This window comes from Panthera uncia, assembly GCF_023721935.1.
Source record: "Panthera uncia isolate 11264 chromosome A1 unlocalized genomic scaffold, Puncia_PCG_1.0 HiC_scaffold_17, whole genome shotgun sequence".
Classification (NCBI taxonomy): Eukaryota; Metazoa; Chordata; class Mammalia; order Carnivora; family Felidae; genus Panthera; species Panthera uncia.
In genome coordinates this window covers 17,429,953-17,445,055 of record NW_026057577.1, presented here as the reverse complement: position 1 = coordinate 17,445,055, position 15,103 = coordinate 17,429,953, and the positions used below count along the sequence as shown (strand labels likewise).

Genomic DNA, 15,103 nt, shown 5'->3' with positions numbered 1-15,103 from the left:
GGGAGAGGGTAAATACCCAAGTATTTGCTGAAGTCAACCAAGTAGGATGTCTTCCAAACACTTAGTGCAGCATGGGGTTAGAGAAAAGGAATTTTAAGACCTGTGAGCCTCCCATCTCGAAATTTCATTTGAAATGCTCTATAATCCCTATCATGGGCAAACTATCGTCCTCTTCTTAACTTCAACTGACCTAAATTTAGACTGAGGTTAGTCTGAGAACCAGGTGTGAGCACCTATGGTCAAGTCTTTTTCAACGAGGGTGCCAAATTATCATTCATAGGGGGAAAGAATAATCTTTTCAACAAATGGTGCTGGGACAATTGAATTGCCAAATGGAAAAGAACAAAGGTGGTCCCTACCTCATTACATATACAAAAATTAACTCAAAACGGATCAAGGACTTAAAGGCGCCAAAACCATAAAATTCTTAGAAGAAAACACACATGTAAATCTTCATGACCTTAGCTTTGGCAGGGGATTCTTAGATGCGACAGTGAAAAGCATGAGAAACAAAATTTTTAAAATAAATTTTACTTCATCAAATTTTTAAAAAATGTGTTTAGAAGGACACCATCAAGAACATGACAAGACAACAAAGAAAGTGGGAGAAAACATCTGCAAATTATGTATCTAATAAGGAACTTCTATCTAGAATATGTAAATAATTGTTATAACTCAGTAAAAGTCAACTCAATTAAAAAATGAGCAAAGGATCTGAAGAGACATTCCTCCAAAGAAGATATACAAATGGCCAACAAACACATGAAAAGATCTGCAACATCTTTAGTCACCAAAAACAATTCAATCAAACCACATAAAAATAGCATTTAACAACCATTAAGATAAACAGAATGGAAAAAAAAAAGTCATAATAACGGGTGTTGGTGAGGCTGTGGAGAAACTGGTACCCTCATACATGGCTGGTGGAAATGTAAGATGGCGCAGCCACTTTGGGAAACCAGTCTGGCAATTATTCAAACGATTAAATGTAAAGTTAATCTAAGACCCAGTAATTCTACTTGTACAATATCTACTGCAGCATTATTAACAACCTGAACGTGGAAACAACCCCTATGTCCATCAACTGATGAATGGATAAACAAAATGTAGTATACCCACACAATGGATTATTCCATTTCATTCAATTCCATAAAGGAATGAAGTACAGACTGTGAAAACATTATGTTAAGTGAAATAAGCCAGTCATGAAAAAATACATATGATTTCATTCACAGAAGTCCAGAACAGTTTATAGAGACAAAAATTTAATTAGTGGTTGTTTAAGAGATTTGGGAAATGGGGGCAAGGAGTGATAGCTGAAAACCATAGTTTCTTTTTGAGGTGATGAACATGTTCTAAAACTAACTGTAGTGATGGATGCACATATCTGTGAATATAGTAAAAACCATTAAATTGTACACATTAAATGAGTGAAATGTATGGTATATGAGTTATACTTCAATACAGCTGTATAAAATAGAGAAAAGGTATATATTTCCTGACTTTTTTTTTTAAAGGTGTTGTCTTTTTTCTCCATGATTCTTTATGGGAAGCATCTTTTAAGCTTATGGTTGTATCATTTAAGGAAAAAGCAATATTCATAAACAATTTAAAGCCTTGCTCTCTGGTACCAAAAAGCTTTCACTAGATGTTTTCCCCTTCTCATTCTATTTTCTGCCCCCATGCCAGCTTCCACCAATTCCTTGTTTCACAGTCACAACACAACAGAAACACTGTAATTTTTAAATATGCTTCATTTACTGAATTTGGCTTTCTGGGACTGTTCTTAATTGTGAAAGGAAAGGAATCCAATACTGTGTTAAAAATAGACTAATATCATACACCAAATTGTACGGTCATTACAAGCTTACTGTCATCGAAAATGTCTATAATTTGATTTCCACTTCTATGAATTTCAATCAATTTAACAAGTTTCTACAGAAATAAATTTTTAAATGCTTACTTTTTCTTTAATTAAAATACATTTATCTGTAAATCTGACTTTCAATTTACAGTTTAGGTTAACTATTCGAAGTAGATGATCTGCATCACAATCATCTGAGGCTTTGCAACTTTTTATTGTCTATGGACCAGAAGCAATGCCAGGAGGAATGTGTTAAAAATGCATAATAATGGCCTTATCCCAGCCCTACAGAACCATAATTTGCACTATAACAAGATCCCTAGGTGGGTGATGGGCATTGAGGAGGGCACCTGTTGGGATGAGCACTGGGTGTTGTACGGAAACCAATTTGACAATAAATTTTATATATGTATATATATATCCCTAGGTAAGTTATGCATAAAGTTTGAAGATCTTGAGCATTCAACACGCAGATTCCAGTGAGGAGAAGGCATCTGCATTTCAAACAAGAACCCTATGGTCTCCCCTACACTCTCAGGTTTGAGAAGCACTTTTGAAAACAAAAGTGGAGGGCTGAGAAAGAACATTCCTTCAGAGTAGTTTAGGTATACTAAAAAACACTGCTATAGATCCATCCCCCCCAGAACAGTTTGGAAAGCAAGGAAGATTATGATTTTACAAATCTGTTATATTACCTTAAAACTAATAACCTGAATGAGTCTATATAACATAAGGGGTTTAGATTAACAATCAAATCCAAGTTTACAACTTTCACATTGCACCGACCAAGATAAATTTATTCATACTCAAACTTCTGTAGACTTTTATTGAAAAAGTCAAATACCTTATGTAAAAGTCCCATCCAAATGGGAAATAGAAATTTACAGCTCCTGCTACTCAACTCTGAAAAGCCTCAATTAAACAGAACGCTTAGCGTTCACAGAATTCTAGTTCACAGTAGGTCAGTAGTTTTTTGATCCTAGCTGGTGGAAAACCTTCATAGTCCTCAAAGGAAATACAGGTCTTAGAATTCAGCATAGACACTAACTCTCAATACATTTTAAGCCAGCTACATGGTACGTATAAAGGGTTAAAAAGATAAACTCAAAGGTTCATCTGTTTTGCTAGGCAATTTTTACTAATTCTTAGGAGATGCTGGTTTTGACAATAAATCCAGCAAACATTTACTAAATGCAAATGTTCAGGATTTTGTGAGGAACACAAAGATGATCAAGGCACTATCCCCAGCCTCAAGAAGCATATAATCTAAGGGGAGGCGGGATTTGGCTGGGAACCTGTATATACAACTTGCAGAGTATGGTCAGTGATGAAAACGGTTCCCCGAAGTTCCAAGTTTCAGCTAACCGAGTTTTAGATAATGGACATTTTACAGTAATTTCCAATTGATTTGGTGTAGAGTTGCACGAGCCAAGAAAGCTTACAAAAGCACTTTATAAAGAAGTACAGCCTAAGGTAAACAAACCTGGGCAATTTGCTTACATTTTAATACACACACACACACACACACACACACACACACACACACACTTAAAACTGGGCTATGAAGTGTGGGTGACTTCATTTAAATGCAAAGCAATTCAAACCTGAAATGGATCTAGGAGGCCAATTAGAGTTAACAGTGTTTCCTCTGACAAAAACAGGAACACTCAACTTCAGAGACCGCTGACCATGCGAGAAAAGAGGAAAAAGGGAGTGAGGACCGGTTATTTCTTCCTGGCAACTTAAAAAAATAAAACAAACAAACAAAAACAACAGAAAACCCAAACCAGCACTTTCCTGGACTACTCCCTCTCTTCAACTTTGCATTTTATAAACGCTCGTATTCTTAAAAAGTCTAAGAACTAAAGAAGACAAAACCGGTCAAGTGCATTCAACAATACAAAACAGAGGCACCTCCCTCAAGGGGAACTAGCAGTCCATGAAGGGCCATGACTGGGAAAAGTGCATCCACAAGCTCCCTGGAGAGCCACGGCCACTCAACGCTCCGTTCACTGGTCTCCCCTCCCAGGGGCACACCCTCCCTTGGTAAAGGAAAAGCGAGCCCCTCTCCAAAGGGGGCTGCGGAGGTCGCCCGGGAGGGTGGTAAGGTTTACCAGGACTCAGGGCAAGACCCTCGGCTTTGGAGAAGAGGTGCAAATGACACCGAGGAAGGCCGGCTGAACCGGGAAAGGGCGCTGCAACGTTCGGGCCGGTCCCGGCCCCTCAAAGGATCAGGTCGACCCCCAGCCCGCCAGGCTGGTCTCGTGAGGGAGGCTGGCCGCCCAGGCCACGCTCCAGCCCACTGACAGGTACCAGAGGCGGACCCGCGTCACAGGTGTCGCCCCGACCAGGTCCCCGCAAACCCGGGGGGTGGGGAGGGACAAGTCCCGGCAGGGGAAAGGCACCTAAAGGTGAGACGCGCGGCAGGAGCGGAGCGCAGCACCCATGGCGACGCGGTCTCACCTCTAGGGTGGACACAGTACTGGTGAACAGGTCTTCTCCGTCTTCCAGCTCCTCAAAGTCGGTGGGCTTCCCGTCCCCCAGCGGAGGAGGCTCCCTCTCCGCCGCCATCTTCGCTCGTCCAGACGACTGCGCGAGCGGGGCCTCGCGGACCTGTCACGTGAGCACGCACGGCAAAGCTGGCGCGCTCGCCGCCTCGCTCCCCCGCCCCCCGGCCCCGCCCCTCGCGGCCCCGCCCCGGCCTCGTGATGCCGCCCGCCCCTGAGCGCGGCGCTGAGCCCCGCCCCTCCGCCTCTCCGTCCACCTCCGCGTCTGGGTCGCCGTCCCCTCTCACCGCCCGCTTGCTGTGCTGTCGGTGGAAGACTCGTGCACTTTTATTACCATCACCTTCGTAGCAAGTCTGGGCCACTTTTAAAACCGGCATTACCGCTTTTCAAGTGTCCTTCAGGAAGGTGGAAGAGTTTGGGGACCAGTCTTTAGGCTTGGATTATACACAGATTGAGGGCAAGATTGAGGTTTGGTGGAAAAGAGACACCTCTTTAGGCTGTCCCACAGATCTCTTTGCTATGATTGAAATGTTCTCTGTCAGCGCTGTCCTGTAGAGTAACTGCTGGCCAGGCATGACCACTGAGCCCTTCTTGTAACTACTGTGATGAAGGAGCTGAGTTTTAAATTTTATTTCACTTTAGTTAACTCCAGATACATGAGCCACACATTAGTTTTGCTTCATAAAGTAAGAGAAAGCCTGGACAAATAACAGGAAAAGCAGTGAATGATTGGCGAGAGCCTAATAATTCCCTCCGCCAATTACTAGCGCCTCATCCTGGGATGGTCTTTTGGAGACTTTTCAGCTTCAATTTCCTTAGCAGCAAAATGGAAATGTTACTAATCCTCCAGTCACTTGATTGCACAGGATTATTCTCAGGATAATATGAGAAAATATGTGAAAATATTCTAAAGGCTAAAAAGTGCTTTGCTAATGCAAAGTATGCTCATGGAAAATTAAAAGAGGGCATTGCCAACAGCAACCTGGGGTTATAATTTTGCTGGAGGAATAAAAAGCTTTGATGGGATTCTTTACAAATTGAGTACAAACTCTCAACACTCAAAGGCATGGGAATTAGGCCTGGGTGCTACTGACTATGTGCAAAACTTACTTAGCATCTCTGGAACTTATTTTTTAAACTGCATTAGAGCAGGTTTTTCTATTTGCAAGGATTTTTTTTCCATCCCTAAGTTTTTTTTTTTAATGTTTATTTATTTATTTTGAGAGACAGAGAGAGAGATCGCGAGGGGGAAGGGGCAGACAGAGAGAGAGGGAGAAAGAGAATCCCAAGCAGGCTCCACACTGTCAGTGCAGAGCCCAACACAAGGCTGGAACAGTGAGATCATGACCTGAGCTGAAATCAAGAGTCAGGCCTTCAACCAACTGAGCTACCCAGGCGCCCCCACTCCTAAATTTCTACATTTCTATGATGATTATCAAGATGCATTAGCCCAAACCATGATTAATTTAAATAAGTATATCAAACTTCAAATGTTGCTTGGGTTAATTTCATGCAGAGACCGATTGCCACCATTGTGCTACTGCTTTCTGGAGCCACTGCTGTGTCCCTGTCTGGAAGAATCAGCTGCTGAGGTGCATTCCCCGGCCTGCACCCCACCAACCTACAGTCTGGACCTGTTACTGATCAAACACTTTAACCTCTTCTGAAAGCTCACAGCCTGGGTAGACAGGATTCTTCTCTGCATCCCTAATGTTTACCTTTGTCTCTGTTTATTGCTTACTACTTTCTGTCTTCTGCTACGGCCATTTGTATTCCCAGATTATTTTTTGTACTACACATCTGATTTGGTTGAAATAAGTCCAGCCACCTTTGACTGAAATTAAAAGTGGCTGGTCTGTAAAAGGGAGGTACATGCAGAATGACCTTCAGAGGCCGAAGAGGCCGTAAGACCAAGAAATGGTTTATTAAGGAGACTTACAGACAGAAGCGTTCCTTCGGTGGCAGCAAGCAGAATAGATCTCCACAACCCTACCTCCCATAAGATCTGCTTTTATAGACGTAGAGGCTGGGGAGTACTTGCTTGGGGACCACACAGGAGGAGAGTTTTTAAAGTAGGTGTGTGCCATAGTCATATCTCCAAAGCAGATCAGGGACGTTATGCCCTGAGGGTGTACTTAAGGGTGTGGTTAACAAAAAGAAAGAATGTGTTGGGGGTGTTGGTGGGGCTGTGCTCAGGTAGGCTTCAGGTCACACAGGGGTCATCATGGTGGATTTGTCCAAGATGGCATTCGTCTGGTTCACATAGTGGCTTAAAAAAATGTAGTTTGTCATGTAGGACCATGGAGGCTCTATGAGATCATTTAGGATTTATGGGCTCCTTCTGTTGTTTTACCCTCCCTAGGATGTAATCTCTTCCTCATGGTCAAGTAAGCTCTCCACCACAACTACTTTCCAGCTGGCAGAAAAGGAGTAAAAGGGAAATAGAATGCCATCCCCTTCCCTTCAAGGCCGAATCCAGAAGTTGTACACACCACTTCTGTCCACATCCCTTTGAACAGCTCATTAGTTACATGGCTATCTCTAGCTATGGGAAATGAGGAAATGCAGTTGTTATTCTACTCCCTAAAAATTAGAGGTTCTCATACTCTGGAGGAAATGGAAACTATCATAGGGAACCACTAGGCTCTGTTATAAAGCATTCATTACTTTTTTCATGATAGCATAACTGGCCCTCCTTCTGGGTAACCATTCCTTTCTAAAAGTCTCCTCCAACTCAAGAATGGAGGGCTGACCTAGGCTCTAAGCCAAATACTATTGACTCCTTTAGTCCTAGTGATTGATAGGAGGTCAGAAACAGCTGTATTTCCCACAAATTCTTAGGAGCTTTGGTTGTCTTTCTTTCCCTATTCAACCTGAATTCCATGAGCCAGAACTATAAAAATTGTCTTACTATTTTTCTCAGGTGCTTTTATGCCTTCGTTTTTGCTCTTCTGTTTAATCTTCTCTGAAATCCCAAATTCAACCACCAGCCTCTCTCATCTTGTATCCGTATTGCTAAGACCATTTGATAAGTAACCCCCAACCTTAATCGAAAGTCGTATAAGTCCATGATCTCCAACCTCCAACTCTGTTATTTATTTCTTTTCCAAATCCTTCATTATTCTTTCTGGTAGAAATTCTAAAAATTAATTTTCTCCTCAAGCATCCTATCACCTTTTCTGCTCATTTTCTTCAGATGACTTACCATCCTTCTTCAATGACAAAATAAAATCTGCTGAGTGAATCCACTAGCCTTCAAGCACAATTGAAAAATTCTCTTCTCTGTGTTCTCCCATCACTTCTCTGTATGTTTCTAAAACACCTATCATATTGTACTGTGATCATGGCCTCTTTTCAATCACCCCTAATAGTCTGGAGGATCACTGCATTTAGGGGCTATTGCTTAAGTGACTTTGGATCCTGGGTCACCCTGTATTAGTTATCTATTGCTGTAAAACAAATTACACCAAACTTAAATGGCTGAAAAACACAAAATATATTTTCTCATGCTATCTGTGGCTCAAAAATCCAAGTGCACCTTAGCTGAGTGCCTCTGACTCAGGGGTGTCCCACAAGTCTGAAATAAAGATATCTACCGGAGCTATAGCCAATTCAAGACTCAACTGGGAGAGGATCTCCTTCCAAGCTCACTCTCATGGCTGGTGGCATGCCTCAAGTTCCCACTGGCTGTTGACTGGACATGTGAGTTTACTGCCACACAAGCCTCCCTGCAATGCCCCTCACACCATATATGTCAGCCTGCTTCCCCCAGAGTGAGGACTCTAGGAAAGAGAGAGTGAGACAGCACCAATAACAAGAGATGGTGAGCAAGACAGAAACCAGCGTCTTTTTATAACCTAATCTGAGAAATAGCATCTCATTTACAAGTTAACACCCAAAGGGAGGGGCAGAACAAGGGTGTGAATAACAGGAGGCAGGGATCTTGGGGGCCATTTTAGAGGTTGCCACAAACCTCTAGTGTTTAGTACTCAATAAAATATAAACCCTATTAATACCTTCAATGGAAAAATGAATGAATACACAAAACTCAGAAAAGAGGGCTAAGTGGAAAATATAGTAGTTAAAGCAACTAGCACAAAAAAGGATCCAGACAGTCTGGGCAGCACAACCCTAAGGGTCATTTAAGAAGCAGGCAAAGGGGGGAACCTGAGTGGCTCAGTTGGGTATCCAAGTCTCAATTTCAGTTCAGGTCATGATCCCAGGGTCGTGGGATCAAGCCCCACATCTGGCTCGGCATTGAATGGGGAGCCTGCTTGGGATTCTCTCTCTCTCTCCCTCTGTTCCTCTCTCCTGGTCACATACACTTTCTTTCTAAAAACAGAAAAAAAAGAGAGAGAGAGAGAGAGAGAGAGAGAGGAAGCAGTCTAGGAGAGAGGGCTATAAAGGAAGTAAAAGGACAAAGAAGAGTGTTTATTCATATTAAATGTGTTGGGCATATTAGTAAGATGATGACTGAAAAGGGTTAATAATTAATGAGCACAAAAAATGGATACAGCAAGTTGTGATGGTTAATTTCTTGTGTTAACCTGCCCAGACTATGGTGCCCAGATATTTGGTCAAACATTTTTCTTGATTTCTCCATGAAGATGTATTTGGGATGAGATTAACATGTAAATCAGCAGACTTTGAGTAAAGTAGATTGCCCTGTATGATATGGGTGGGCCTCATCCAATCAGTTGAGGGCCTTCATAGAACAAAGACTGACCTCCCCTAAGCAAGAAGGAATTTTGCCAACAGACCTGTCTTTGGACTTGAACTGCAACATTCCCCTGAGTCTCCAGCCTAGTTCTTTTTCTCTGGAGAACCCAAACAAATATACAAGTATAGACTTTTCTTTCAGGACATATAAATGGAAAGAATGACAGAATAATAGGTTAGTAACTTGCTGAACACACAGGTTTATTTTTTTTGTGTATGTTTGTTTTATTTTAGAGAGATTTACACATGTTCATGTATTAGGGAAAGAGGTGAAAGCTGATCAAGAGATTGAAAATATAATACAGAGAGATATGATCAGAAGGGAAGAGATCTGAAAGGATACAGGCAAGAATGGGATAAAGGGCAAGAAGTAGGAATTTGCCTTAAAAAAAGAAGGCACACTTCTTCCTCTGAGAACAGAGAGAGGGAAGTCAGAGTCTTGTATTAGCTATTGTGCATAACAAACCATCCGAAACGTAGTCGTTGAAAACAAAACCATTTATTATTTCTAACAAGTCTGCAGGTCAGTGAGGTGGTTCCACTGGATTTGGCAAATCTTGTCTTAGGGCTTGTTCAGATTATATCTGTGGTTGACTGAGGGATTGACTAAGGGCTGGCAGGACAAGGCTGGTCTTGGCTAAGACAATTCAATGCTGCTACTGTATTTTCATCCTTCTAGACTGGGCTTCTTCTGAAGACTAAGACAGCGTTCCAAAAAAGAAGGTGGAGACACACAAGAACTTTTTCAAGCCTTCAGAGAAGTCGCAGAGCCAACCCCAGGGTGAGAATGGGAGGGGACTACAAAGTTGCAGGGCAAAGGGTGTGGAAAAGAGAGGCCATTAATTTGGGCCACTGATGCAACCAGTTTACCACAGGGTGGATGCATTCATAGACTTATTGTATTATTATTGTATGTAGACTTATTGTATGTATTACATAGACTTGTAAATACTACAGGGACAGGAAATGGAAAAAGTCCACACCTAAGAGCACTTTTTTCCCTATGGGGTAAGAGAGACTAATTTCTAAGAGAAAAGAGGTCAGTATCAGCACAGGTGGCATGAGGAAATTGGAGAGTATTTTCAACAGATCTTGTGAAGTTTTGGAGAGAATATTCACCCGGGACATATAAAGAACTGGCAAATAGTACTGGAAGCCTAAACTGAGGTGGAGACCATATGTTTCTGGTGGCAATAATCCCAACATTTGTGTTATTTTCTCCTGTAGTCTAGCATTGGAGGTGTAGGAGTGGAGGTGGATGGTTGGATTGATTCAAGGTTAGATATTTTTAGAATGAGCTTGGTGGAAAGATAAGGCAGCTAAATATTTTGAGACCCCTGAAAAGGGAGGGGGTGACCAGAAATAGGTGCTTTCCAATGACAAGGAGTGATAGCAGGTGGTATGCATCTAAAGAAGAAGGAACTGTTTTCAAGGATATTAAAAAGTGGTAGTGCAAAAGTGATATTTAGAACCCAGCATGAGCTATCTTTTTGGTGAAAAGTGACCTACTACTCGAGGCATGGAGGTCAAAGGAGTTTTCTGGGAAGAAATCAATGATATAAGAATATTTGATTGCATAGGAACTGGGGCTATAGGAGCCACAGTGAAAAGAGAAAAATGGAAGTCAGATATGGATGGAAGGTTGTATAGGAGTGAGGCCAACAGATGCAGAAGACTCTGGAGAGACCTTTTCCTTGAACATAACTTCTACTGAGTGAGGTGACATATAGGGTAGCAGCTATGAACAAATAAGATTCGTTATGATCTTTGCAATTGTAGTGGGAGAAATAATCCTTTGGTTGCTTAACCAAATAATCCTTTGGCTGCTTAACTTTTAACAATTGTTCAGTGAAAATATTGAAGCTCCTTATTCAAAGATAATGAAGGACTTCACATTTGTTGGAGGAAGGAAGAAAGGAAGTCAAGCATGGTGTTCTCTTTCTCACAGATCATAAATATGCAGACTACCGGTACTCTAAAAGTATCAGTGATCCCTTAACCAGTGACTTCGCTAGTAGCTATGAAATGGGTCTATAGTTGTGACCCCAGTGTCTCAGTCCCTGAATGACACCAGACTCCTAGAGACTAAACCGTTCTTTCAAAATAACTGATCACTCACTCATATTTCTTGAACACCATGAAGGGAGACACGCAGATCGTGACACTTAAATGAACAAAAACCCGTTATCCCTTCCCCTCCATGTTTCCCCTCAGACGGCCAACTGCCCTTGCACCTCTCTCACTCCAAAATGCCCCTGCCAAATCCTTCACCGTATGTTTCTGGGCTTTGTTTTCCTGCTACCCACCCGCTGCCCACTTCCCTGGCAACTACCGCAGTCACAGTTGGCTTCACGGCCATGAGATGTGTGCAGCCACACTGTAGCCTGCACTCAGAAGTGCCTCATGCTGAGTTTAATGCTTTAATGCTTTGCTCTCACTGTCTGCAAATTCTTAACAATTATGAACAAGGGGTCCTGCATTTTCATTTTGCATTGGGTCCTGCAAATGTTATAGCCAGCTGTGACTCCAGCCTGCCAGTTATGACAGCACCAGAGGACGCAGCAGAATTAGATGTCTCCTGTCCCCCAGGGCAAGGGGAAGAATAGCTTATGCTCCACTCTCCATGCTGTTCTTAAGAGAATTGACTCAGTGGCTTTGGTGGCTTCACCCTTGGCTCTCACCTCTCTCTTCTTCTGGGAGGAATAATACTGAATGTTGTAGACCCTTACGTATTGACAATTCTTGTCCCATCAATGCGTTCTTTGGAGGACAATAAGACAAGTTCAGAGATGTATGTTTATAAGGTTAGGTTTCCAGGGACTGGCGCATGTGAAGAAATGCTTAAAGGAATTTTTCAGAAAAATAAAATGTTGGCAAACAAAATTAGAGACTATTCAATATTTCCAAGACATGTATTTATGAATACAGAACTCAGGGGGCATAGTTCTTGACCTGGGTGAGTGGAAAATGGAGACGGAAACTATGAAACATGGAGGAAAGACCTAGGGAAAGAAGACCGTGCTGGAGGTCAGGGAAAGAAACTGGACCACGGTGAAAAGAACATAAAACTAAAATCCAGTTATCGCAGAGAACAAACTAAGGGTTGGTGCAGCGGAGGTGGGTGCAGGGACGGGCTATATGGGTGATGGGCATTAAGGAGGACACCTGTTGGGACGAGCACCGGGTGTTCTCAGGTAAGTGATGAATCACTAAATTCTACTCCTGAAACCAATACCGCACTGTATGTTAACTAACTTGAATTTAAATAAAATCATCATCATCATCGTTGTGAAAAAAATGAAGTCTGTACACAGAAAAGTAAGTAAATAAATACCAGGTATTGCAGGGTCTTTTTTTCCATTCTTGTCATCAAGCCCATCTCCTACATCAGAGACTTTCTTGTCCCAAAGAAAGATAGTATCTTTTTGTCCTTCATTGCCCTTGACATGGCACCTTACACATTGTACTCTATCAATATTTGTTGTTTAACCGAAAATACATCTAAAAAAGATACAAAGCCAATTCTTTTAGATCAAAGGAAGGAAACTGTCAGCCTGTGGGCTTGACACAGATGGGATTTATTTGGCACACAGTGTTTTTTTTTTTTTTTTTTTTTTTTTTTTTTCGTTTTAATGAACTGGCAATATTTAAAAATCAGGAATTTTACATAAAAAAACACATTTCTGGCTTCTCTTTAAAATATGAAAAGATCTGGCTATGTATGCTCTCCAGATCTCTCAAATCCCCAGTTCACCCTGTTGTTCTCCCAACAGGAATGCATTCTCACCTGCCGCTCCCCACCCCCAGGTGGCTTGATCCCCCAAATCCAGCCCTACCCCATTGCTCCTTAAGAGTAAGCATTAGGTTTCAGGAGGCATCATGGCAATCCAGAATAAAGAGAACTTTTCCTCCTTCCTTATAGCCAGGGATGGCCATGTAACTAAGTTCTGGTCATCTTATTTAATGTCAACAAAGTTTTACTCACAACTTTTAGGAAATGTCTCTTTCTTCCTGAGAGAGAGAGAGAGATCACAGGTTGGGGAGAGGGGCAAAGGGAGAAAGAGAATCTTAAGCAGGCTTCACGCTCAGCATGGAGTCTGACTCAGGGCTCGATTCCACGACCCTGGGATCAAGACCTGAGCGCAAATCAAGAGTTGGACACTCAACCGACTGAGCCACCAGATGAGCCACCAGATGCCCCCTGGGAAATCTCTTTAAAAGGATGAGACTTGCCCTTCACCCTCTTTCTCATTCTGCAGGCTGGAATTCAAATGTAATTGCTGGCACCGTGACAGACGTCTTGGGCCATCAAGGAAACCAGGGACTGGTATAGGAATGCAGCAGAGGGGACATGACTCCCTGGCTCTGAGAATCTGCTGTTCCAGCCCAAAGATGCTTCCCTCCAGGCTTTTACATCAGATAGAAACAAACTTCTTTGTGTTTCAGTCACCATTCTTTGGGAATTTTTGTCACACATAGCCAAACCTAATTCTAAATGATACAACTACAAATCATCTCTGATAAGCATGGGTTTTCTTTATAATGACTACTGTTATCAGAAGTCAAATGCCTTGAAAAATCCCAGTCTTTGGGAGGAAGGATGTATGCAGTAAGACCCCATAGTTTCAGAGCAGTAGGTATACATCCCATGAACACACATTGATTGAGGCTCCTTCATCGCTAAAACTACCGCGCGGTGGTAAAACACGCAGGCTTTGCAGTTTCTGATTATCCTTATGCTTCAATTTCCTCATCTACAAGATGAGGGTAATAAAAATAGTAACTTCCTTAACGGTGTCTTCAAAAGATTAGAGGAGATAACGCACAGAGCCAAACAGAGAAATCTCATTCCTTAAATTCTAGGCAGATGAGGCAGAATGGTGGCCTGGAGGCGGTGACGCATATGGCATTAAAGAGAGACACATTTTATTTTCTGCTTACGCCGCTCTTCCCACAGCAAGAAGCATTACCAAGGGTGGCAAGAATACCGAAAAAGTTTGCGGCCGACCATGAAAGAGCTATGTGGTGACTTCAAGCCAGCATATATATGATCTATTTAAAGTTCAGACTAATGGGGGAGTCTCGAATCTTACCATTTTTATATCACACTTAAATCAGCCCCCAAAGCAGTACGTCTGATGACATTTGAACGGGAATTATGTTTTCTTTCAAAGCACCATTATGAGACAAGTGAATTCTCAAAAGAGCCCTGAGGTTTACTGAGAAACTTAATTCCTTAATGGGAATGAGCTCCTGGCCAGCATAGTGCCCGTGAAAAAGAAACACTGTATGTACAAACGGGAATCAGAAGAAATTCCAAGCGTTTGGTAGTGTTTTGTCAAATTAAAAAAATGTTTCCCTGTGCCAATATCTAACCCCTTCCTGAAACAATTTCTAGTGAAGCCAAAACTTTAACCAGAGCTTTAGTTGAAAGTAAAGATAGAGCTTAGAAAAAATAAAGAAGTTGGTGTCATTTTAAGGAAGTAATTTAAAAATGGTTTTATCTTGTCAAACAGAGCGTAAATGGAAAATATTTGCATAGATGGAAAAATAATATTATATGCAGAGTCAATATGTTACTTACAGAGTTATAGTGTGATGTTGTTCATCACTCAGTGTCTTTAATGAGAACATCCTATTCCTCAGTGTGTTTTTATATTAAAGTTGTCACGTTGCAATGAAGAAGCAGGCTTCACATATCATTCCCTGTTGCCCTCCCCGTTTGAAAGAATGTTCTAATTAAATAAGAACCCTGAGTCTTCTTTATATTTCATAATGATATGATGTTTCATGAATAAATTATATAAAATGACCCTAAATATCTGCGAAATCATATTTGTAATTGGTGGAGACTGTACAATTAATTTTTTCTCACAAATTTTAAACTCTATGAAGGTGTGATTGTGGGGACATTTAAAAAAATTGTTTTTTAACGTTTATTTATTATTGTGAGACAGAGAGACAGAGCATGAGCAGGGGGGAGGGGGGGCAGAGAGAGAGGAGGAGACACAGA

At 41.7% G+C, this 15,103-nt stretch overlaps 1 protein-coding gene across 1 annotated transcript in view; it reads right to left on the bottom strand.

Moving 5' to 3' along the window:
• SNX2 (sorting nexin 2) overlaps positions 1–4,490 on the bottom strand; it is a 56,411-nt gene extending 51,921 nt beyond the window's left edge. Inside the window, exon 1 of the mRNA XM_049649091.1 lies at positions 4,328–4,490. Within this exon, the coding sequence (XP_049505048.1) occupies positions 4,328–4,435 (108 nt within the window). The 5' untranslated portion in view covers positions 4,436–4,490. The remainder of the gene's footprint in view (positions 1–4,327) is intronic.
• Positions 4,491–15,103: the final 10,613 nt, after the last annotated feature.